The sequence below is a fragment of the Beta vulgaris genome, chromosome 6 (genome assembly GCF_026745355.1).
Source record: "Beta vulgaris subsp. vulgaris cultivar EL10 chromosome 6, EL10.2, whole genome shotgun sequence".
NCBI classification, from domain to species: Eukaryota; Viridiplantae; Streptophyta; class Magnoliopsida; order Caryophyllales; family Amaranthaceae; genus Beta; species Beta vulgaris.
Genome location: NC_079207.1, coordinates 11,683,264 through 11,707,682, shown reverse-complemented (window position 1 = coordinate 11,707,682; position 24,419 = coordinate 11,683,264). Strand labels below are relative to the sequence as shown.

The following is a 24,419-nucleotide window of genomic DNA, read 5'->3' as shown; positions in this document are numbered from 1 at the left end:
AAATATTCTGGTGTCATTTATTGTTGCTTCTCTGAGTTATGGTAGCATGATTATTCATGTTTAACTAGTCCCGGGTAATATGCTCCGGATCATTTACTAATGTGCATTTGAAGTCTTAAAAAATAGAAATATTATCTTGTCTTTAAATGATTTCTCCCCCCAAAATAAAAGACTAAGTATTATATTGTAGTTGGTTAGTGTTTTAACATATTAAATGAGAGATCAGGAATTCGAGTCTTGAAACACACATTTTTATTGATTGTTTAATGTCTCATTTGATTGTGTGGAGGAGAGGAGAATACATGTGGCAGCATGGCGCAATTCAAAATCCTTGTATCCTTAAAAGTTGTTCAAAACATACAATTATTAGATCCTGGACCAAGGTGTAGGATGAGCATCCTACACCAGCTCCAAAACGCAAGGGAAGAAGAACGAAACACACCATTTAACATGCAAAAAAGTAATTGATTTGACAACTAATGTACATTCTCATTACATCCAGTGTACATGTCAAAAATACAAAAAGTAACTGATTTGACAGTTACTGTTCACCATTTAATAACTGATTTGATGTCAACCGCCATCATTTCCCCCCATATACTATTCACCACTTCTCTCTTTTCCACACTCAACCTCCTTGTACATTCTTGGCTTCGTGGTTGTTCATTAACAAAATTAAAATGTACAATGACAGCCCCCCAGCTGAAAGTAACCCAATTCCTGAAACTGATGTCAAGTAAGTAATTTGCAATCTTTGTACACTGGGTGTGTTGATGTTTGTTCACTAATAAAATTCAATATGTACAAATACTGTCTCATACCGAAATTCACCACTTCTCTCTTTTCCACACTCAACCTCCTTGTACATTCTTGGCTTCGTGGTTGTTCATTAATAAAATCAAAATGTACAATGAAAACCCCCAAATGAAAGTAACCCAATTCATGAAGCTGATGTCAAGTGAGTAATTTGCAATTTTTGTACACTGGTTGTGTTGATGTTTGTTCACTAATGAAATTTAATATGTACAATTACAGTCCCATATCGAAATATGTCAAGTGAGTAATTTCCAATCTTTATACACTGGTGTATTTGATGTTTGTTCACTAATGAAATTCAATATGTACAATTACAGTCTCATACCGAAATTCAATAAAATCACAATGTACACTGATGGTCATTGCTTTGATAACTGAAAATCCCCAAATGTACACTCGTATATTATTGTACACCAAACCATATGTATTTGTATATTAAAAAAAAAAAATTCACGTGATGAAAGAGAAAGAGTTGGCCCACTTTCAAAAATATTGTCAAAAGTCAGCCACATGGGCAAGGTGTAGGATGCTCATCCTACACCTCGATGTAGGAACTAATTTGTGAAAACATATACAATTATATCCCCTTTAGTTTAAAGTTAAGGGGATTACTCTTTTGTCTTCATAGTTTCTATATCAAACTTCCAATCTTGTGCTCGTAAGTGCTTCAATCGACCTCCTTTCATATTTTGGGCCTTGTAGACCTATTTTTGATATTTTTTTTCAAAATTAAGAATTATTGGGGGCCTCCATGGATAAATGAGGCATTAAGATTTAAGACTTTTAACATTCAAGATTTGGACATTACTTGCCTAAGACGTGAAGAGAAGGCCAACTTCTATCAATTTCGTTCTCAAATACAGATGACTGTCTATCTATTCATCACAAAAAGTCATTACAAAATTCATACTCATTTCGGACCATCTTGGATAAAAAAAAGGATAATTTGTGGGTAGATTGCATCATAATTATCCGTTGTTTAACATTTAAAATGTTAAAATCGGACATGCAGTTTAAGAAAAATATTAATGATGATAAACAAACAAATTAGTATTTATAATTTTGATTTTGATAACTCAAATTTTCCCTTAAACCAACGCCTAAATTATTTTTCATAAAATTTTTCCATTTACCATCTCTAATCTCTTAAATTGTGTGCTTATTTTAAATTGTGCTTCCAAAAGCAAAAGTCAAGGTCTTTTTTTTTTTTTAAAGTAAGTCAAGGTCTTGCTTTGTCTTTAGTTTGTTGATTGAATTATTCCTGTCTTAATTCTTATCAAGATCATGTTTTGAGGCGTAATTCTTATCAAGATCATAAATTGATCTTTCTAAAAGTCGTCGTCTTTTTCCGGGATTTATATCATATCTCAATCAAAATAAATCTTTCATGCAAATTGCGGAAGCAACATAATATTAATCTTAAATACTGAAGTCAAGGTCTTCCTCTTTGTTAACTTCCATCAACCCTTAGATTAAAGCTACAGATAATAATTGATATATTTTAAAATTGCTTCTATTGCTATATGCAACATTCTACAATCTACATACAAGTAACTTTTAATTTAAGTTTGTATGTCTAAAGTCAACAGATAATCATATGGTGTTAGTTGATAAGTTTAGGGAACTAGCAACTATTATCGATATGGTGTTAGTTGATAATTATTGAAAAGCATATACTGTAAGTTGCTTATTCAGCACCAGAAATAAAAGTTTCTGATTGCGTAGGAATTTATTTTATCATTTTATATCCATCCATCTCTGTAAATTTGTGGTTGGAACTAGCCACCACTCTGTTTTTGTCAGTTGTCAGGAAAACAGAGTATCGGTAGTTAAAGATACTATGTAATATGTACAATAATATATTAAGAGAATTAACTTCAAGTTCAAACTTCAGATTAGAACCTGCCTCAGATCAACCCGACTTGGACTAGATATTTTGGGAGTCTGGGAGGAAAGGATCGATAAGAGAAGTTCCTACTCGAGTACTCGAAATGTCTTAGTGGAGATTGATCGAACCCCTAACCCTAAGGTTAGAATTTATAGATGCAATCTTTTCACTAGGCCAAACTTAACTTGTTGATAAATTGCATTTTATATAGGTGCGAACATAGTATTATGTACTTCTATTTATGCACAAAGGTTGCATACTCGAACCATTTTAGATTTATATGATATAATAACCATTACCATTGAAGTATATATAGTTGCCGGTGAGATTTCGACAGTTTAACATCGTGAAAGATAACGATTAACGAGGGTATTTGGTGCAAATTTTGCTTTGCATTTATGTGTACCTAGAAGTTGAATATTTCATATTGTTTTATTCTTGATTTATGAGATCCAAATAAGTAGAAAGGGCTTATTACATGAGTAGAAAATAGCCTATATATATATATATATATATATATATATATATATATATATATATATATATATATATATATATATATATATATATATATATATTTCTTATAGATTTATTTAATCCAGACTTATTTAGCCAAGTTTGTCGGAGAAAATATTAGAAAAAGAAAGAAAATCTCGTCCAATCGGGGCCGAGAGTAATTTCAGTGTTTGGAGAAAATCTTACGTTTGAGCTTCCGTCCGATCAGGCAACAACTCAAATTTCGGAAAGTTCCTTTTCGTAACTTCCATTAAGTTTGGCGAGATTTCAATCTTGATGAGAGAGGTTTGTCTTTCGCCCGATCAAGCAATGAGTCAAATCTGGAAAAGTCTCTTTTCATTCTTTTCTTAACTTCCACATTAAGTTTGAGGGGCTTTCAATCTTGATGAGAGAGGTTTGGGCTTCCACCCGGTCGAGCAACGACTCAAATTTGAAAAAGTTTCTTTTAGTTCTTTTTGTAACTTCCAGTACATTAAGTTTAGGGGGATTTCAATCTTGATGAGAAAGGTTACCTACGTTCATTGCTTGTTCAGTGTCTTCAATGTAGAGTTTTGAAGTATATGGTTGATGATATTTATCTTCCATATTCTCTTTTATCTTCTTCTTCTTCCTTTTGGGCCTAAGTTCATGTGATTTCAAGTCTCCAAACTCACCTAAAAGTGCCATGATATGAGAGAGATGTGTTAATATTAAGAGTATCCTCACTTGTGGTTTTTTTGGGCATAAAAATGAGTCACAAACCTTGCTTCAAAAACATTGGGTTGCATCCATGGTTTTTGTGATGTTTTTAATTGGATCATACTATGACTAAATCCATGTTTAGGAATCCTATGACACGAACCATGGAATAAGTCATGTAAAAAGATATGGTGGCCACTGGCCAGGGCCCATGAAAAAGTTAGACAAATTTGGTTGGAGAAGATTTCAAACGCAACACTCAAATGAAAAGGCAAAGGCAACCAACCATTGGATGCCACTTGTCATGACTCATCAGACATAAATAAATAAAAACTGCAAGTGTCATCCGTGGCAGGGCCAGTGACCAATTACTACGCGCCACATGGAGTTGTCAACTATGGTAATGTGAAATTTATTCAAATTTTGCAATCTAAATAACTTTAAAAATACAAATTTTAAAAAATAATTTCACCAAGGGTCATATTTTTTTGAGATATATAAATAGTCATCCATTTTGCTATATTTTAACTCTTTCGAAATTTATTATTTTCTCTCTATATACAAACTTGAATTTTTATTTTTGGAAGTTTTTATTCTTCAAGAAATTATTATTATTTTTTTAAATCCAAATTAATTACTACTAAATAAATTAAATTAAGATCGTAAATACCCAAAATAATTTTATTTATAATTTTGTATAATATTATTTATATTAAAAGGTATAAATAATGTGTTGATTTAGGAGAGAAAATGGGATGGGGTATTGTAAAAATTATGAGAGATAATGATGATGTTCTTTTTTGTAGGTCATCATGAGTAGAGTGCATTTATCAAGATGGATTATAAGACATGGTCAAGTTTTATAAGATGAGAGAAAAAGTTGATGAGAGAGAAAGGGATGACATGTTTTTTATGGAACGATTGACCATGCTCTTAGCTACGAATGCAAAGTGCATCCTCATTCACCGAAACTTTTTCAAGTTAGTGGTGTATTTCACAACACACCCTTAAACTTTTTATCAATTTATTCTATTCATCATCTTTTGTTAGCCTTGAAAACCTAAGTGGTGTATTTACAACACATTGGTAATCTTCTTATCGTTTTACCTTATTCACCATCTTTTGTTAGCTTTAAAAACCTCTATGTTTCAAATACAATTATTTGATCTTGTAGATTTAATTAATTCAAATTATTTAGTAAAGTACCCTTAAGGTTTGACGTAATTATCAAGTTGCCCCTCACATTTGGAGAATTTCCCAAATACCACCAAACTTTGACTTTGTGTTCAAAATACCCTTACTATTATTGACAGAACCCTAACGTCGTTAGGTTTTTTTTATTCTCTTTCTCCTCTCCATCTTCATCTTTTTCATCTCTTATCCCACAATCCTTTATTAATGACACCTTAAACTTTTAATTTTTTCTCTCTCATTCGACCTACATGCCTCTATCTCTCCTTCCCATCTTCATCTTGTGAATTTCCTCCATTTTCTAGGTGGTGAAGTTAATTCTCTCTCTTTGTAAATTTTCCCCAAATTTAATGATGGTTGTTGTTGTTCTTCTTATTGTTAAAGCTACCATGAGAATTTTTGGGTTTTAGAAATGGGTTTCCCACACCTTTTTTCATGGATTTAGTCATAGAAAATTGGCCTAGGTTTTATTTTCTTCTTATCGATGTTTGGAGAGTTGGGTTTTGTGCTTGAATATTGTTTTGAGAACACCGAGGAATAAAGTTAAAGGGGTTGTGAAGTTTAGGAGAGAGAGGGGGAGGGGGGAAGATAAAGAAGAGGGGTTTAAGAGGGATTGAAAAAGAATTGGTGAAAGGCATAAGCACGAAAAGAGATGAAGAAGATGAAGATGGAATGAGAGATAAAGGCATATAGGTGGAAGAAGAGAGAGAAAATTGAAGGTTTAGGATGTCATTAATGGAGGATGGTGGGAGATAAGATAAAGAAAATGAAGATGAAGAGGAGAGAAAAATCTAACAGCGTTAGGGTTCCGTCCTTAGTAATAGTATTTTAAGCACAAAGTCAAAGTTTAAGGGTATATGAGGAATTCCCCGAATGTGAGGGACAATTTTATAGTTACGTCAAAACTCTTGATTAATTGAGAAACTTTCCCTATATTATTCCATTGGTCTCTTACTATTCTTTGCATTCATAATTCCCTATGTAACTTCACTTCTACCCCTTTCCTTAAAATATGTCCTCATAATCATTTCATTTATTTATATAAACATTGTAATTCTAGATTTCTAGTTGCTTTATGATTTGACATAAATTAATACTTCATCTGTTCAGTTTCAAATAAAACGTTTGTTTTTTCACGTAACTCAACACACTTCTTTTATCATTAATATCTTTAGTTGTGTACACGTAAAAAATATATAAAAAATATAATTTGATATTATGCATCGAGACAAATCTAACAAGATATCACTTGAATATGTTTTTCTTTATATAATGCTGATAAATTGGAGTAAAAATTGATCAACGAATAATGTTATTTCATCTAATATCTATACTAATATATTCAAAGGCGTGCGAAAACAAGAAAATGTGCCACATGGCGCTCTCCCTAGCAATAAAAAAATTAAGAAATTGCATAGTATAGGATTTGATCCCAAAACCTCAAGTACATATACTAAAGTTCCAACCACTACGCTATGTTGTATTTAGTGTTATTATCATAAAATATTATATTAATAAATGAAAGTTTTTCTTACCCAGAGCATAGCCCGGGCCTAATAACTAGTTTCATTTAAAACGGAACCAAAGAAGTAACAAGTTTTGACAAAGAACATCTAAGAAAAGATGGACTAAGGATTTGTTTCAGCAAATTTAATTGAACCTATTGGGCCTTATCACACATCATATCATTGGGCCATTTGATAAACCCAATTTGTATACATATACAAAAATCTCCTCTAGTAAACTCAACTAGTCAAATCCAACATCCTCCCTTCTTTCTCCATGGAAACCTCCGACACTCAAACCACCACAACCACCACCGCCGCCGCCGCATACGGCGGCGAAAGCGGAGGAGAGAGAAAATTCTCCGACGAAATAATCACCATCGAAATAACATCCTTACACGAACTCGCACTTCGAGGTTCATGGAAAACGATACTCGAAAAAGTCTCAACAGCAAGATCATTATCTCAACTTCGTTACCCTCACGAACACCTCGTTTACCTCGCATTTAACGCCGTCGCACTCTCGAAGCTCCGTCGTTATTCCGAAGCATTAAACGACATCGAATCATCTCTCGAAGATCTCAATAATTCATCTTACCATTACGAATCTTACCCTAACGTTTACCCAAACCTAAAAGGTTCCATGATTCCTTTCGTTTTACGATGGCTTCAAGCTCTCCTTCCTTCTTTCATCGGTCGTCGAAGTGAATCCTTTGACCGTCTTTATCTTCTTCTGAGTTTCATACGATGTCGTATTGATTTAGGTTCGGATTCCGAGGTTTGGCGGAGGAGAGAGAATTTCGTGATGTCGACGATTATTAGTCAACATTCTAATCAAAAGGAGTTTGTTGTTTGTTTTGCGTTGATTAATGAGATGCTTAGCAAAGATAGGGAGAATTTGTCGTTACTTTCGAAATTAGGTTATATTCAGTTGCAATTCGGCGATTTAGAAGGTGCGAAATCGTCGTTTCAGAAGGTTGAAGATGTGATGATGAGAACGAATGAGGAGGATTTGACCGTTGATGTTCAAAATTTGGTAGGGAGAAATAAGGCGTTGATTTATATGGTTGGGAAAGATTATGTTTCAGCGGTGAGAGAATATGATGTTTGTATTGAGAGGAATGGTTCAGATGTTGTTGCGATTAATAATAAAGCTTTGTGTTTGATGTATCTGAGGGATTTATCTGATTCTATTAAGGTTTTGGAGAATTCACTTGAGAGGGTTCCTACTGTGGCGCTTAATGAAACTCTTGTTGTTAATCTTTGTTCTATGTATGAATTGGCGTATGTTAATCATACTGAGATCAAGAAGACTTTGAGTAATTGGATTTCTCGTCTCGCTCCGGATGATTTTGATCCGGCTTGTACTCGGATTTGAGGTATTGCATTATTGTCCTTCATTCTTATTAGTTGAACAAGAACTGTTTTTATTTAATTTAATTATAATGTGAGTTATGAATTCATTGTGATTGTGGTTTAAAGCTCAGTATGATATGTTTAGTTTCAGGGGTAGACAGCCAGCATTTTAACCTTATTGTACAGTGAGGTTGATAGTTCAATGTAGGTGAAAATGAAATAGGCTGAGTTTCTATTTAGTATCTGATGTTTGTTCAGTTATTTGCTACTCTGTAAGTTTTCTAGTTAAGATGATTATATGTTATTGGAACTTCAGATTATGTGTTTATTGGAAATTTATAACCATGAGCGAGGTCCTGTCGTCATGATGATGATGATTTGAGCTAAAGCTTTGTGAACTGGTAAGGGAGCTTTGAGGCACGCACATGTCAAAAGGACTTTGATAGAGTGGATTATTCGAGTTCATTATTGGGTGCATAGTTCTGTATGATCCTATTTGCTTTCCTCTCAGGTTCAATAGTGGTAGGGAACATTTGTGCTTGTGTTAATATGTTTTAAAGGGATGTGTAACATCTGTGCATGTTTGAATTTGTTTGTAAGAATTCTATGCATTTCTGGTACTAGCGCTCTATGGTATATTGTTTTAGGCCTTTTGTAATTATCTGGAGGCTGCTTGATGCAACACAAATGCTAGGCATAGCAGCAAGGATTTCTGGGTGTATGTCCGTGTTTATCATTCTCAAGGGCGTTCATTTGCTTGATGTTATTAGACCTTGTAAGAAATTGAGAACTTGTGGAACTTGTCAAATTATGGTTGCTGTTGATTGAATTCGGGTAGCCCTTGTTGGAACTAATCTTAACTTATTTTTTGATAATTGAAACTTGTTTTTATGAGGTGAAAAGCCCCTACGCATTATAAGTTTTCTCTCATTCTAATAATCTTTTTTGTGCTTCTGTGTGATATGCCTTGTACCTTGAGAAGATCATATAGTTTGACCTTGGCATCCTCATAGACCCTCATTTTCTGCCAAGTGCCAACTTTTTTGAGATTATCTGTCAAACTCCATGCAAATAAATAGTTTTCAGAGTAATTTTCTGTTCTAATTGGACGACATTATTTTTAGTGTATAAATCAATACATGAATAGTTTGAGTTAGCAAATTACAACCTCACGAGTCAATCTTTCACAATCTCCAAGACAGAAGGAATGTGTGATACCATTAGCATTCTTCCTAGTCACCCATGCTGCCATGCATCATAAATAGGATACTATATTACAGCGTCTAGGACACTGGTAATCCCGGGTTTGAGGTTCAGTAGATGAGATTGGGAGTTTATGATGGTCCAAGATGATTTGCACATTTCAAATGATCATAAGTTGTTAATGTAATCAAATCTTGATTGATTCCCCGCAGCGTGACCGCAATATAAAGGTTAGTTTACTGTGGCTCAGCCATCTGCATTGCCCCTAACCATGGTCAGATACGAGATTTTTGAGAGGCTATTCTTGTCATGTTAGAAGTAGTGAAATTGGATTTCTGGAGAGCATGCTGCAGAGTTGTTCATAGATAAGGCCTCAAGGTGAAAGCATTTATGCAACTCTTCTGATGGATGACCTGGAAAAAAAATTATGGTTTAGCCAGTACAGTTTTTCTGTAGTTGTAAGTTATTCAAGAGTGCTGTCCGAACTTTGAACTTTCATTAACAATGGGTCGGTAGGAGGCGCATGTTAATGCCATGTGCCATCTTCCCTCACATGTTTAAGTTTATATTCCATTCCTTACGATTTGGGACTTGAGACTACCAACTCCACATGCATTGGTAGTATTCACCTTCTTTTTTATGCATGATTTTTTTTCCTTTCTTGGAGGAAAGGGAATGCTGTAGTCTGTAGAGCACCCAGTCATAGGTTCTGTAATATAATTGAAGTGCAACAATCTTTGGCTAGAAGGATTGCGTTTTTCTGTTTACTGAGTTGCAGTACTTTCGTCACCATTTGCACTACTAAAATCCTCTCTTGACCTAAGATTCAGATAAACTAAAGGTAAGAATACATCAACATGCTTTTCTTGCTAATTGCTGTTGGTTGGGGTCTGACTTGAATCTCTTTTGTGTATCTTTTTTTCTTCTCAAACTCTTAATTTGAGATATTAAGGATTGGTTTGCACAGATCTGTGCTTTGCTTGATGTTGGAAGTACCGATGGTGAACTAATAGCATTAGTGATTAATGGGTCAACATGGAAGCTTTTGCTTCCATGATAAGTTATTTCTTGCAATATTGGATTTTAAGTGGGAATTCTGGGAGATAAAATATCAAAATTGTAGAATGCTAAAGGTATTTCTTCCATCTCTCTCCCGTTTTTCTTTCTTCTCTTTGGCCCCTTCAACAGTGAGGATCCCGGATAACCTGGGTTGGTTTTTACTGTAAAGAATTTCAAACAATGTGGGTTTATTTTTTAGGCTCAAATTGCTTTCAAGGAATCCAAGCAGTTTGGGGGTAGTAAAGTAAAGCCCTCCAGTGCTTAATTGGTAGTAGTTATTTACTCTGAGAAACTAAGGCGAATTCCTTTTGGGCACTCCTTCGCATGCGCTTCTTCCATCACTCTCCTATTTTTCTTACTTCTACTTAGTCTCCTTAATATATAAGGATCCGAACAATTTGGGTTAATTTTTCGAGGGTGTTTACTTTCAAGCATTTCAAGTAATTTGTGTTGATTTTTGAGGCTGATTTCACTTTCTTTTAGATTTCATCTCAATATTCCTGCAACATTTCATTCCTTGTCCGAGCCTATCACTTTTTCATACTGATTTCTTCCCAAAAAAAATTCCCGTTGTTTCAAAAATGCACCAGATGCCCTTGTGTCCCATCTAACCCCTCTAACCCTACTTAAATCCTAATTAACCCTAATTAACTAACTAAACCCTAACTTTTAACCCTATCCTAGCACTACCCCCTAACCTCAAACCCTACCCTAACCATAACCTCCCTAACTTCAAATCCTAACCCCACCACCACCCAACCACCACCCCCGTAGCAGCTCCCCTTCCCCCACCCCCACCCGTCGAGCAGCTCCCCTTTCCCCCTCCCCCACCCCCGCAACCCCCCATCCCCCACCCCTTGCAGCCCCCTTCTCCTCTCTGTCAGCCCGCGAAACCCACTTCTTTCCCATTCTTTGCTTCGAACATTCGAAAACCCACTTATCAGCCACTGATCGTCAGATTCCTTCCATCTACCCCCTTCTGTGCTTCGAAAACCCAATTCGTCGTAAAAATGCGAACAAAACTCACCAGAGTTCGAAAATTTTGAACCCTAAACCACTCCGAAAACGAACAAAAAAGAGAGGGGAGGTGCTGCAGGGGAGCGCTGAAGGGGAAAAGGGTTCTGCCGGGGAGGGGGAGAGGGCTGCGGGGTGGGGGAGGGGGCTGCGAGGTTGGGGTGTTGGGGGAGGACAGGGTGTTGGGTGGTGGGTTAGGGTTAGGGTTAGGGGTTAGGGGATGGCAAAATAGTAAATAACGCTAATGGAAACTTGACGCCGTTAGATATTAAGGGTATTTGGTGCATTTTAAGTAAATCACAAGGGCATCTGGTGCATTTTTTAAACAACGAGGGTACCTGGTGCATTTTGTGAAACCTCAGGGGTTACCCGGTGAAAAAACCGGAAAAAATTCTATTAATCCATGAGTGAACAACTGAACATACGAAGGTAAGTTTTTAAATAGGAATAACATGTTTTAGATATAGAGGTTTCATTAGCGAATAGCGAAGCAAACAGAAAGGTGTTTCCTTGATTACAATCAAGTGAATGAACACCTTCCAAGTTTCTGTTCTTTCTTAAATTCAATGTAAAAGCTGAGAGGGCTGAAAGCCGTTGTAGTTCGCATTTGATCTGTATTGACTTGTAAAATAACGATGGAAAGGGAGATAAGTAAAGAAAACCACTCAGGATTTTTATAATTTTTGTCTTTGGGCTATTTGGTCCGCAGCGATGATTAACGGGCTGATACGAATTAGGTAACCTTGTTGCTTGATATTGTTACATATTTGTTGCATCAAGTGATTTATATGAGAGAATGGATAGCGAGATGAAATTATAGAGGATCAAAGGGGTAAAAAAGCTAATCAGAAAGCTGCGGGATTGGATAGAGTGAAAATCTGGATAATTTGGTGTCAATTCTGTCACTATTTCGGAAACCCAAGGATTTATATGAGAGAATGGATGGCGAGATGAAATTATAGAGGATCAAAGGGGGTAAAAAAGCTAATCAGAAAGCTGCGGGATTGGATAGAGTGAAAATCTGGATAGTTTGGTGTCAATTCTGTCAAAGAGAGGTTGTGGACTTGGGGTGAAAAATAAATGAGGTGACTGATATTGTTGGACTTTCACATGCTTTTCTCCCCTCCGTCCCCCCTCTGATAACTTTTTTTTTTTTTGGAAAGAACATCTACCATTAATTAGAAATAACGTTCAATACATCCCATTGTGGGTCACTAGTGTGCCCTATCGGGTTTGGAACACGAGCTAAAACAATGAGTTTATCATCCAAATTAGTACTATTACAATACGGGGGAAGGGTACTCAAAATACATAGGTTGTGAAAACAATCAATTTTCCCCTTGGCATTCTTAACCACGCTATCTGCTAACTTATTAGTTCCTCTTCCTGCAAACTGCAAGCTAATACCTTTTTGATCTTGGAGCAACTCCCTGCACAAGGCAATTATATTTGATTCATTGTTATTAATATTTGGGCCTTGTAATATGGCCATAGTTGCTCGCGAACAATCAGTAGCAAAAACAACATTGTCCCAGTTATTTGCTTTTATCCGCTGCAAAGCAAACTGAATTGCTCTATTCAGCTTCACATAAAGGCATCTCTGGCTAAGAAGGAATTCTTGGATTTTTGAGGAAAGAAAGCATTGCTTCAGATGTCCTATTTAAATCGTCGAGTTGGGCCGTCACTGAATGGTTCTTCACCCAGAACCAACCTAAAGTGGGAAAAGCACCAACACAAACACAAACCTCCGATAACTATTACCTTGCGGTGTTTGTTGCCTGGGATTAGACAAGACTGGGGAAAGTAGATTCATTTGGCCTATTGGCATTTAATGACATGTGCCTTTGAAGATAAATCTGTTGGGATGTAGATGTTTCTCTGACATTCTACATAATTTTTGGACTAACTCGATATTTGATTAACTTGTGGTGCAGTAGCTTCTGATTTTGCATATGGGTATTGTGAATTGACATTCATCATGTGCCCTTGCGCAGTTTGAATTTTGAACTACATGTCTGTCTCTTCTTCACCTGTAATTGGTTAAGATGTTTTAATTCTTATTGCTTAGCATAATGAAACGTGAGGAACTGTATCGGAATCCTTTATGATTGACTATAGGGATGGATGTTATGTCGATGAAATTATATGAGTCCTGGGTGTTAGTGGATCTATTATCATAATTTGCTGTTTGCAAGTATATCTAAACAATATAATTAGTTGTACAAGTGTTTCTATCATATATGCGTTACATGATTGGACCTCATAATTGCTGTGGCCTGGGCAACACTTAATTACTCGAAACCAGTTTGTGATTTCGTGGGTTGCATGGCTACTTAATTTACTGACTTCTGTGTATAACATGAGTTTTTGTTTGTGAGTTTTTATTTTTTTTTTGTTAACTTCTGTTAAACAACCACTTTTTATGTGAAAACTGACATATCCTTTGTAGACATAGTAGATAACCACAAGTGTGTAACTGAGTTGGTGGTTGAATGCAAATTATGTTAATGTCATTCAAATTATGTTAAGGGTTTTAAGTCTTACTGTGTGCACTTTGATCCATTGCATTTTTGAAAGACAAAGTTATACTGTAGTCACTTGCAAATAATGGATTATGATAGGTAAGATTGTCACATGGCCTGTAGTTTTTTTTGATAGACGCCTTTAATCATGTAATTATGTATAGATGCTTTTAGTGTCCTTGGGACCAGATTTTATCTGACATTGATTTCCTATCTCAGATCAAAGAGCCATATGTAATCCCTATATTATCTATTTAAGCTTTATGCATAAGATCTATTTTCAGGAAGCTATAAGCCTATTATCATCATTTTATAGTGCCATTCTCCATCTTGATCAGGTCTTAATCGTTATCTAAAGTGGCAGCCATTGGTACAGATCTCTTTTGTAGTCCTAGAGCACCATCAAATTTGTTTTAGATGAGGTGCGGTGCATTCTTTCCAACTGTGGCGGTCTACTGAGTTGCAACACCTTTGGTCAGGTCTGGGGAGATATAAACATACGCAGCCTTACACTCGACAAGCAGAGAGGTTTGGAGAGAGAGAGAGAGAGAGTTCACGGTTTCACAGTTCGGTATGACATCTCCAGAAGAAGTCTTGTGATCATGTTTTTGCAGAATCTAATTTCTGAAAAGCTTTATGAAAGATGGGAAGGCTTTGAAGTACAGATTATGTAGAGCTGCATATAATCATCAGAAATTCAGTACTGTATAATAAAACTCATGTTCCTTTTTCTTTTTCTGAAAAATATGTTCTGCTGGCCCTTGTATTTTGTAGCACCAAGTTGAGAACGCCAAGTATTTCCTTTGGAGTTTAAGGGCTACATGTAAGTGTTTCATATCCTGATGAAGTTTTTGTGCTCTAGCTGATGCGACATTAATTAGTTGGTAACATTTCTTTACGGTGAAACAAATTTTCCAGATTGAATACATATCTGGCTTGTAATTGCCTATATAGCCATTATCTCCTCCTGCAATAGTATGTTATCCACGACCTCGAATGTGGAAGCAAAAGACCATTTTAGTGATTTTACTATTTCCCTATCTGGCTATGTCCACTACTAAATCGTCACAGTTGCGTATGGATCACATGGAATAATAATTCGGGGCCCAAAAACAAGTTATTTCATCAAATATTGTGCTCATATCTCTAGTTTAAGTTATTATAAATCCCCTCAACAAAGAACAGTAGTGTCATAATGATTGGATTAAACATGAAGCTATCAACACCAAGTTTCCGTTTTGGGTTTTAAGATTTTAAAAATCATATGTTATAAATTGTGTATAATTAACGTAAAAGTTTGTCATACTCAAATTAATCATGTTTGTTTTGAGTGTTGATATAACAATATGATGAAAGTGGTTGTTTTGTAGTGAACAACCAATTCTGCTCCCTGTTTCTCTCAATACTTGGTTTTGTAAGAAACCGTCTAATTTTAATTTGAAATTAGGTACAACTCAAGCCCAAGCCCAATATTAAGAAGAGAACATGCCTATTTTTTTTTTTAAATATAGTGACTAGTTTAATCTATTTCGTCTGATCAATTTAATCTATTCAATAATGACATTCTTTATTCCATTCATTGACTAGTTTAATCCATTTAGTGACTATTTTGATCCATTCGGTAAGACTATCGAGTTATTTTTTGAAATTTCTTGTAGTTCGAGAATCAAACAAACAAAAGAAGGAGAAGAGAATGGTTGACTAGAATAATGCTATGGAATGGTTTGTTCAAAAATTCAGTCTTAGGTTCGCCTAGTTTTTATATCAAAATTAAACCGCCTATTCTAATAATTTGTGTTCTATCAATGGGAAGTAAAATTAAATGAAAAAAACATTTACCATTTAGTATTGAAAATTTATCCACTTTTGTAGTAAAATCACAACTTTTGAATAGTTTTCTTCATAAATCATAAATCTGTCTGAGAAAAAAGGCCTATTACTAACTAGGAAATGAGTAATTTATGGATAGGGGTAAAATGAGATGTTACAATGGACAAGATTATGTAATTTTACGGCCCTAAAATTTGATAAGAAAGCTATAAGAATAGGATCAACGATCCTTCATGAACAGACCAACGAAGATGACGTCTTACAAATTACAAAGAGGTTGCACACCAATTAAAATAAATAAATAACAAAGAGGTACTTTTGCTCCGGTTTTCCTGTTGGTATATTCTCAGTAACCTGACGTAGCAAAAATGTAAACATAAAAGCTGCGGAAACGAGAATGAAACTAAAAAGTACTTTTTGGTATATCCAACTACTCAGATTTCGTGCATAACATCTCTACATTATGTAACTTAGCTTCCAATCTTCCGGCACAGATAGTAGCTTGCTTTCATGTCATAAGATATGTAGGGGTTGGAATATGTTGGACGTCTTAGACTTTTCTTTTGCTGTTTGTCCCTTTGAAAAAGTCTTCCTTGTTCATGTATTTTACTTGCATGGAGATCTCACCTTCACTTAGAGATATTCTTGTCTCTTGAATCATACTCCTTTCGCCATAACAACTCAGCATGCATAATTAAAGATTTTTACAAAATTTTGATATAGAAAAATGAACTCGATCATTTCTCGTTTAATTGGTAAAGTCGTGTAAAAATAATACCTAAAATTTGGAATCAAATTCTATTTACAAACTGCAAAAAAATAGTGTATTGAACATCTTAATCGTAATACTATATTATACTCTCTCCGTCCTAAAATATAATTCCTGTTTCTATTTTGGGAGTCAAACTTTAAAAACTTTGACCAACTATTCTGACTAATGTATAAAAAAACATACTCATCATAAGGAATCTTGTTAGATTTGTCTCATGTATAGATTCGTGATATCAACATTTTATCGTAGGTCAAGGATACGTCTTAGAGACTGCGCATAAAGAAACAAGAACTATATTCTAATATTATGAAAGGTGATAACTTCCTTAAATAATCCCAAGTATACACGAGTATTATTATATCCAACCATAAAAGCCCTCCTGAAACAGCTAACTGCATCTAATGTAACACAACCCCAAACGGCACTATTATACCACTCTCTTCAATTTCCTTTTTCTGAAGATTACTTGAGCTATACTCCTTAGACAGTTAACCTCACCTAGGATGAAATATTCTCTTCTTCTGTCTATATATACCAATCTAATGGGATATTGAAGGAACATATTCATAATCATTGTAAACTTTCCTAGAAGAAATAAGCTCTAAATCCCATACCACAACTCATCATCTCAAATACAACTACTAAATAGATCAAAACCAAAACTTTAGATATCTTCAAGTCATGGAAACATCAAACAGAAATGAAGAACACACACCAGAAATAGTGTTCTTCGACATCGAAACAACAGTCCCAAATAGAGCAGGACCTGGACAAGAACGAAGATTCTGGATGTTAGAATTTGGTGCAATGGTCATATGTCCACAAAAGCTCGTCGAGATCGAGAGTTACTGCACTCTGATTAAGCCAGGAGATCTGTCTGTTGTTGCGCTGAGGTCTACACGAAGTGATGGTATCACGAGAGAAGCAGTCATAAAAGCACCAATGTTTGTGGAAGTTGCTGATAAAATATATGAAATTTTACATGGGAAGATATGGGCTGGACATAATATTCAGAGATTTGATTGTAATAGGATTAAGGAAGCTTTTGCTGAGATTGGTCGTCCTGCTCCTCAACCTGTTGGTATGATTGATTCTTTGGGTGTTCTTTCTCATAAATTTGGAAGAAGAGCTGGTGATATGAAGGTATATAAACATCCATCAAAGTTTTAATAACGTTTTTATGTGCAATTTTATGAAGGAATTTATGTGTGTAGTATTTGATATAATGCAAATTTTTCCAATGCATGTACTCCTCCTTTTACCATATGAGTTACTTCCTCCGTTATTTTTTAATTGCAAGGTTTCTTTTATTTGAATGCTCATATTAATTATAACATTTTCTTATTTGATAATATCTTCTCTTTATCTCTTTTTTATCACATGATATGAGTCTTATTTTTCATCTATCTCTAACTCTCTCCTTTGCAATTGACTTTATTAAAAAATGTGTTAACGAAATATGTTACAACTACTATAAAACAGAGGAAGTATAACACAAATTAAACTTAATAAGGTGGGAAAGAAAAGAGGACCCAATTCACAAGAAAACTTCAACCATTTGGATCAATAATCCACAAGACCTCTTGGACTTGAGAGGTGGAAGCTCTAGTGCTTTACTATTGAGCTCCCACGTGATTCTTTCCATATATATCACCTTTTTTCATTTATATGCGTGTGCGCGCACACACGAAATGAACAATTTTTCCCCTCATAAATTGTTTCGTTAGAGCCTAAAGGCAAATACTACCCTAGTTACAACTTTCTGTTTTACGCATGCTGATGCTCCTCTTTATAATCTTTTCAGATGGCAACATTGGCAAATTACTTTGGACTTGGTCAGCAAAAGCATAGGTAAGAGTATAATTTGTTTGTTTCAATTCACCTTTGGGAAAAAAAAAGACTAACTGTATATAAAGCCTAATTAATGTGATGTATTTTCCTGTCTTACTCTTGCTTGCATGTAAAAAGGAGCCTTGATGATGTTCGGTTGAACTTGGAGGTCCTTAAGAATTGCGCAACAGTCCTCTTTTTGGTAAGCTGAAATAAAGAACTTGTATCTTCATCTTACTTGAATTTGGTAGTAGAACCGTAAATAATGTGATATTCATTTTCTATGTGAAGTTTTAGGCACAATTTTGTTTATTAGAGCTAGCATTCTTTGACACAGCACGACAAAATGACCAATTCAACATGAAACAAGCACAAAGCTACTAAGAATTACAGAACCCACAGGACACGACTACACGAGCACAATATATATCAGCACAAGCCTTGCCCAATTCAACCAATTATCCTACAATTTATATAGATCTTGATATTTTTTCGTATTTTGAGAACAACTCAAATTCGACCCAAACTAGACCCGTTTACACGAATTGTCATCTCTAATGTCAATTCATATGAGCATTTAATACAAGTATACAACGAGTCCCAACTAGGGACTCGTTCAGAATGTAGTTGATTCACTCAATGATACTGCATTTTGCAGGAATCAAGCCTACCAAACATGTTGAGCAACAATCGGCATAGTGGCTCTTCCACGATTACGACGAGGAGCAAAAATAATGTGAATAATAAGAAAATGTCATCAAGTTATAATAGAGAAGAATCAAATAGCAGAAAATCTCCTCCTACAGCTTCAATTGGGTATATAAGATCAGTACCATATCCAACAAGAGCAAGTTTAAGAAAGGTATTCACCATATATCTTTTCTCTTGGACCCGTTTGATATTACTGTGGTTTTCTGTTTTTTGCTTTTTCAATTTTCAAAGTCATATGATATATGTCCTATAATAAATATAAAAAAATAGTCAAATTTATTGAAAACATGATGATTTTGAAAACTGACAACTAAAAAGTGAAAACCATTTTTTCTGGTTTCTTGTTTTTGGTTTTTAGTTTTCAAAAAAAACTAAAAACAAAAAACGATAACCAAATTCTGTGTTTCAAGCTTCTTTCTCTATTCTTGATTGACTAATCTAACACTGCTAATATGAACAAACAGATGACTGAAAGAGTGAAGAGTATTTTGTGTAGAGCTCAGAGCAGCCAATCTATCAACAATTTGATCAAGCATTCACATTCGATCATCAGATAGTTTTGACAACACAATGATCATATATTGTTCAAAATAAGCCTTGCTAGTTGCTTCCCTTGTTCTTGTGAACTGAGATGAAAAATGAAGGTGAAGATGCATATGATTCCATGCAACGGATTCATAGCAATTGTACCAGAACACCTTCATCTTCTCCCATTCTTGATGGATCTTTTTTATGATACACTTTGTAAATAATGATTCTTTTTATTCATTTGTTAATGTAAATAATATTCTTATGTATAGAGGTTTCATCATTCCTTATATGAAAGATTGAAAACATATACTCCCCTGCAATTAATTACTTACACGATTTTATGAAGTTTGGAAGAACTTCTATTGAAATTTGGCAACTTAGGGGGCGTTTGGTTGGAGGGTTTCAAGAAAAGGAAAGGGAATTGAGTTCCTTGTTTCCCTTTGTGAGTGTTTGGTTAGTGTGTTTTTTCAAACCCTTTACCCATGACGATTATCCTCTTTTCCCTTAGATTGATTCCTCACCATCCCCCAAGGTTTGGGATTACCCATATCCCTCTACCATATTATTATTATTATTATTATTATTATTATTTTATTATTATTATTATTTATTATAATTTTTATTATTATGTATTATTATTAATATTATTTTATTATTATTATTATTTAATAATAATTATTATTATTATTATTAGTATTAATATTACTATTATTATTTATTATTATTTTATATTATTGTTATTATTTATTATTATTATTATTATCATTATTATTATTATTATCATTTATTATTATAATAACAATTATTATTTATTTATTTATTTTATTATTATTATTTAATAATAATTATTATTATTTAATTATTATTATTATTATTATTTATTTATTTAATATTACTATTTATTATTTATTATTTATTATTATTATATATTATTATATATTATTATTATTTATTATTTTAATTATTTTAATTATCATTATAATTATTATATTATTTAATTATTATTTATTATTATTATTTATTTTCAATATTATTATTTTACTTATTATTATTATTATTATCTATTATTATTATTGGTTTTTATTATTATTATTAAATAATAATAATAATTTTCCAATTTCTTTGACGTTCCTAACCAAACAACATTTTTAATGAAAGGGAAACCCTTTCCATTCCTCTTGTAACCTTTTGTCATACCCTTTCCCTTTCCTCTCAACGAACCAAACTCCCCCTTAGTTTGCACTCTTGTGTCTCGTTTACCAAATTTGAGCCTGACCCACACTATGATCATTTCTATGTCGCTCAAAGCCATTAATGAAGGTTGCAAAGCCACTTACAACACAAGGTTCGAAGGAGGTTGTTAAACATCATCTCAAAAATTCTTAAAAGAGAAGGTATTGGGTCAGACGCGTCCGACCATAATATTTGGTCGGACGACTTTGTAACTCCCCGAAAATTTATAACCTTAATAAAACACAATTGCACATACTTGCAGCGGAAATGGAACTTAAGCATGTGGGATATGGCCCACTAATACAATGCAACCTTAAATAGTCCCTGATATCTATACATAAATACTCGACCCAAATAATAATAATAATTTCTCCAACACCAGATATCGCACACTTTCCCTTGAACATGTTCCTTATTAACAGCGCACTTGCAATGGTTATGCTCATACCTAAAACAGAAAACAAAACATCATGAGCCGAAGCTCAGTAATAACATACTACCCTAACAGTGTAAATTCATTTCAATTCATTTTATTTGCAAACAGGGAGAAGAGAATATAGTAAAACATGTTTCAAATTCACAATGAAATAATAGAAAAGTAAACAATTATAAATAGCATCTTGATATTTCATAAGTTCCCATTATCTTTTCATCTTTTAGCTTGGTAACTGGCGAGTATAGACATGTGATGACCCTCAAGGAGCCCAGCTCCCTTTTTGGGTACACCACCATGTGATGATCCTCAAGGAACCCAGCTCCCTTTTTGGATACACCACCATGCGATGATCCTCAAGGAGCCCCGCTCCCTTTTTGGATACACCGCTCGCACCAAAATAGTATGCGGTACCCCTCAAGGAGCCCAGCTCCCTTTTCGGGTGTACGGCGGGTGCGAAGGTATGTGCACGACCATAAAGTAGATAAGCGTACCATTATACTGCCAGAACCTCTTTCACTTTTATTTATCATGTTTCGTTCGTTTAGCATTCATCGGCATAAGCCATAGATCTTTCATGAATCATACTTGAGCATCAATAACTCATAAGATTATCATTTACGAAAATCATTCGAAGGCAATTTAATCCCACAATCCATATAAGAATCACATCAGAAAATCATAATTATTATAAACAACATTTCACAAACACATTTCGAAGGGGATCGTGGGTGTTAGCAATAGATGTTACCTGGATTCCTGCTTAATAACCTTGAAAGCCGGGGGAGGCTGTAATATCCTTTCCGTTTAATCTAATCAATTAAGGGATTAATAAAAAGACTTGTTAATAATATTTTATTCTAAATTTGAGTTTTTTGATCCGTTTCCATCATGTGTCCAATTTAGGAGGTGTGTAGGAGTTTTATATATTAACTTCTTTGGTGGTTGATATAAAGTCGTAGGCTCCCTTTTCACTTAACAACTTATAAGCGTCTAAGTCGTAATTCATTATTTGTGAGCATGAACGTCTTGTTATAACCATTTCGTATTTTATAAATTGAACATTAAGATCATGTTATACTCTTGTTAACCATTAGTTCGAAACTTCGTTCCACTAGTCATAGGGTCCCTTTTTAAACATATTCGTCATTTTATAATTCTAAAACATTGGCCATTAATCTAATGGTTAATAATTTCTTATTATAAAACTCGTAATAGACTCTTTTGTTCTTGTAGTTTAATTAGTATAATTATCTGCTACCTTAAAATATACAAATTTAACAAGTAATCTATACTTATTTACTATTACTCTTTAGTTGATATATTATAATTATATGAAATATGATATTAAGGTTATCACATACTACATTGTCAATTGATCACTTATTAGCCATAATCTAGTCTCATAATAATCAAATTACAAGGATTATATACATAAATATATATATTTTGAGTTTTATTATATTTTACCCAAACATCAATATTAATATCCAAGCGAGTTAAAGAGTTTCACATAGTCCATTTTATTTACTTGTTTATAAAAATCAATCCAATTAGTAAAACACAACATAATTTCTAAACCCAATAAGTTAAATATGTGAATTCAGTTAATAAGTCATTCCATTTACTACTTTATAAAGTTAGCCCAATTAATATTATCAAATCATTGAATCAAAGCCCAAAACATTTAACTAAGCTTATAAAGGAGGAGGTATACCACTGCTTCAAACCAGAGAAGCACGACAGAGGTGCTGCTACGAAGGAGTCGGAGCTCCGGCGAGGCGAGGAAGCTGCGTGAAGGTGGTTCGGCGCTGTTCGTCGAGCACGGTGCTCCGGTGCACCAGTTGCTGGACGTGGCTCGTCAGCGCACGAGGAAAAGGAAAGGGGAACGCGAGAGCGAAAGAGAGTTGGGCGAGAGGAAGGTTGGGCGAACGAAGGAGAATACCGTGCGGGTGGGTGACGGTGTGGTGGTTGTGTGTGGTGGCAGAAGTACGCGGCAGTGCAGCGGCGCTGCGGTGGGGGTGGGGTGGCTGACCCGAAAACAGAGGAGAGAGAGAGTTGTGTGGTGCGAAAATATGGAAGCTTTGAGGGGTGTTTTTGGGGGCATTTTTCCGGCGAAGGTGGTGGTTTTCCGGCAAGGATTAGTGGGGTTGTGAGTGAGTGATAATGGTGGAGAAATCATGGCTATTTATAGCCATGGTTGGGGTTTGAAATTTCTGAATTTTTTGGTGGGTTGATTTGATGAAGAAACTGAAATTTGGGTGGGTTGATTTGATGAAGAAATTAGATTTTTGGATGGGTTTGGTTTGAATTGGAATTTTTATGCATAATAATTCAGTGGTGGAGTTAAAACTCCATTGTCGGGTGGGTTTGAGAAGGAAAAATGTAAATGGGTTGAAATGTTGATGAAACAGTTTCTGTTGTTTCCTTGAGTTTCCTCTTACTTTTTCCTTTTTTTTTCTTTTCCTTTTTCTCTTCTTTTCTCTTTTTCCTTTTTCTTTTTATTCTTTTCCTTTTTCTTTTTATGCCATCAATTTGTTTAGTATTTGTTTTCTTACTCTAACTAATGAAATCATCTAACATAACTTGTTATTAATTGCAACTCTTGCCCTACATAATAAATAGTATATATCTTCTAACAAACTCATTATCCATTACTTGGACATAAAATAACGAAATTTCGATTATAACTTATTATTATTAAATATATAAAAAAAATTAGCCACTAATTATTATTAATTAATTTAAGAAGGTTTAAATTTTTGGGATATTACAGACTTTCAGTTGGTTTCAATTTTTTTCAGTTGGTTTCAATTTTTGTTCAGAAGACTAAATGAAAGAAAAACAACACAAGCTGAAAGAATTTACACACCAACTGAAAGAACACAGAAGACCAAATGAAAGAAAAACAACACAAGCTGAAAGAATTTAAACACCAACTGGAAGAACACAAAAGACCAAATGAAAGAAAAACAACACAAGCTGAAAGAATTTACACACCAACTGAAAGAACACAGAAGACCAAATGAAAGAAAAACAAAACAAGCTGAAAGAATTTACACACCAACTGAAAGAAAACAGAAGACCAAATGGAAGAAAAATCATATATATCACAGGAAGGAAATCATTATCTTCAACAATGGCGAAATTCTACAACTGGGTATTAGTTTCAGGAAGTAAATATTAAGAGATAAACCCAAGATTGCAAATTTCACAGCAAAAACCTTATTAGAACCCACAAGAAGAAAGAAGATGAAATTTTTAAAAGAAAATTTAAAAAGGGACAAAAAAATCTGGAATTTAGAGGCTATAGTATTGAAGAAATTTCCTG

At 34.3% G+C, this 24,419-nt stretch overlaps 2 protein-coding genes across 3 annotated transcripts; both read left to right on the top strand.

Moving 5' to 3' along the window:
• The first annotated feature begins 6,852 nt into the window (after positions 1–6,852).
• On the top strand, positions 6,853–14,701 carry LOC104895709 (uncharacterized). 2 transcript variants are annotated; one of them, XM_010682281.4, is made up of 2 exons: positions 6,853–7,973; positions 14,125–14,701. In XM_010682281.4, exon 1 carries the CDS (start codon positions 6,872–6,874, stop codon positions 7,970–7,972), a length of 1,101 nt encoding a protein of 366 aa, XP_010680583.2. In that variant the 5' UTR covers positions 6,853–6,871; the 3' UTR covers position 7,973; positions 14,125–14,701. The 2 variants fall into 2 exon arrangements, with proteins under 2 accessions (XP_010680583.2, XP_010680582.2); XM_010682280.4 differs by having other exon boundaries at positions 14,087–14,701.
• Positions 14,702–16,783: 2,082 nt separating this feature from the next.
• LOC104895708 (protein NEN4) lies at positions 16,784–19,727 on the top strand. Its single transcript, XM_010682279.4, has 5 exons — positions 16,784–17,493; positions 18,155–18,201; positions 18,319–18,382; positions 18,839–19,042; positions 19,356–19,727. Exons 1-5 carry the CDS (start codon positions 17,032–17,034, stop codon positions 19,446–19,448), a joined length of 870 nt encoding a protein of 289 aa, XP_010680581.2. The 5' UTR covers positions 16,784–17,031; the 3' UTR covers positions 19,449–19,727.
• Positions 19,728–24,419: the final 4,692 nt, after the last annotated feature.

Bases quoted from the DNA above. Each gene is read 5' to 3' on its own strand.
- LOC104895709 (XM_010682281.4), top strand. From the start codon at position 6,872: ATGGAAACCTCCGACACTCAAACCACCACAACCACCACCGCCGCCGCC.
- LOC104895708 (XM_010682279.4), top strand. From the start codon at position 17,032: ATGGAAACATCAAACAGAAATGAAGAACACACACCAGAAATAGTGTTC. The intron at 17,494-18,154 runs GTATATAAACAT...TAATCTTTTCAG, and splicing joins GAAGAGCTGGTGATATGAAG to ATGGCAACATTGGCAAATTA. The intron at 18,202-18,318 runs GTAAGAGTATAA...GCATGTAAAAAG, and splicing joins CTTGGTCAGCAAAAGCATAG to GAGCCTTGATGATGTTCGGT.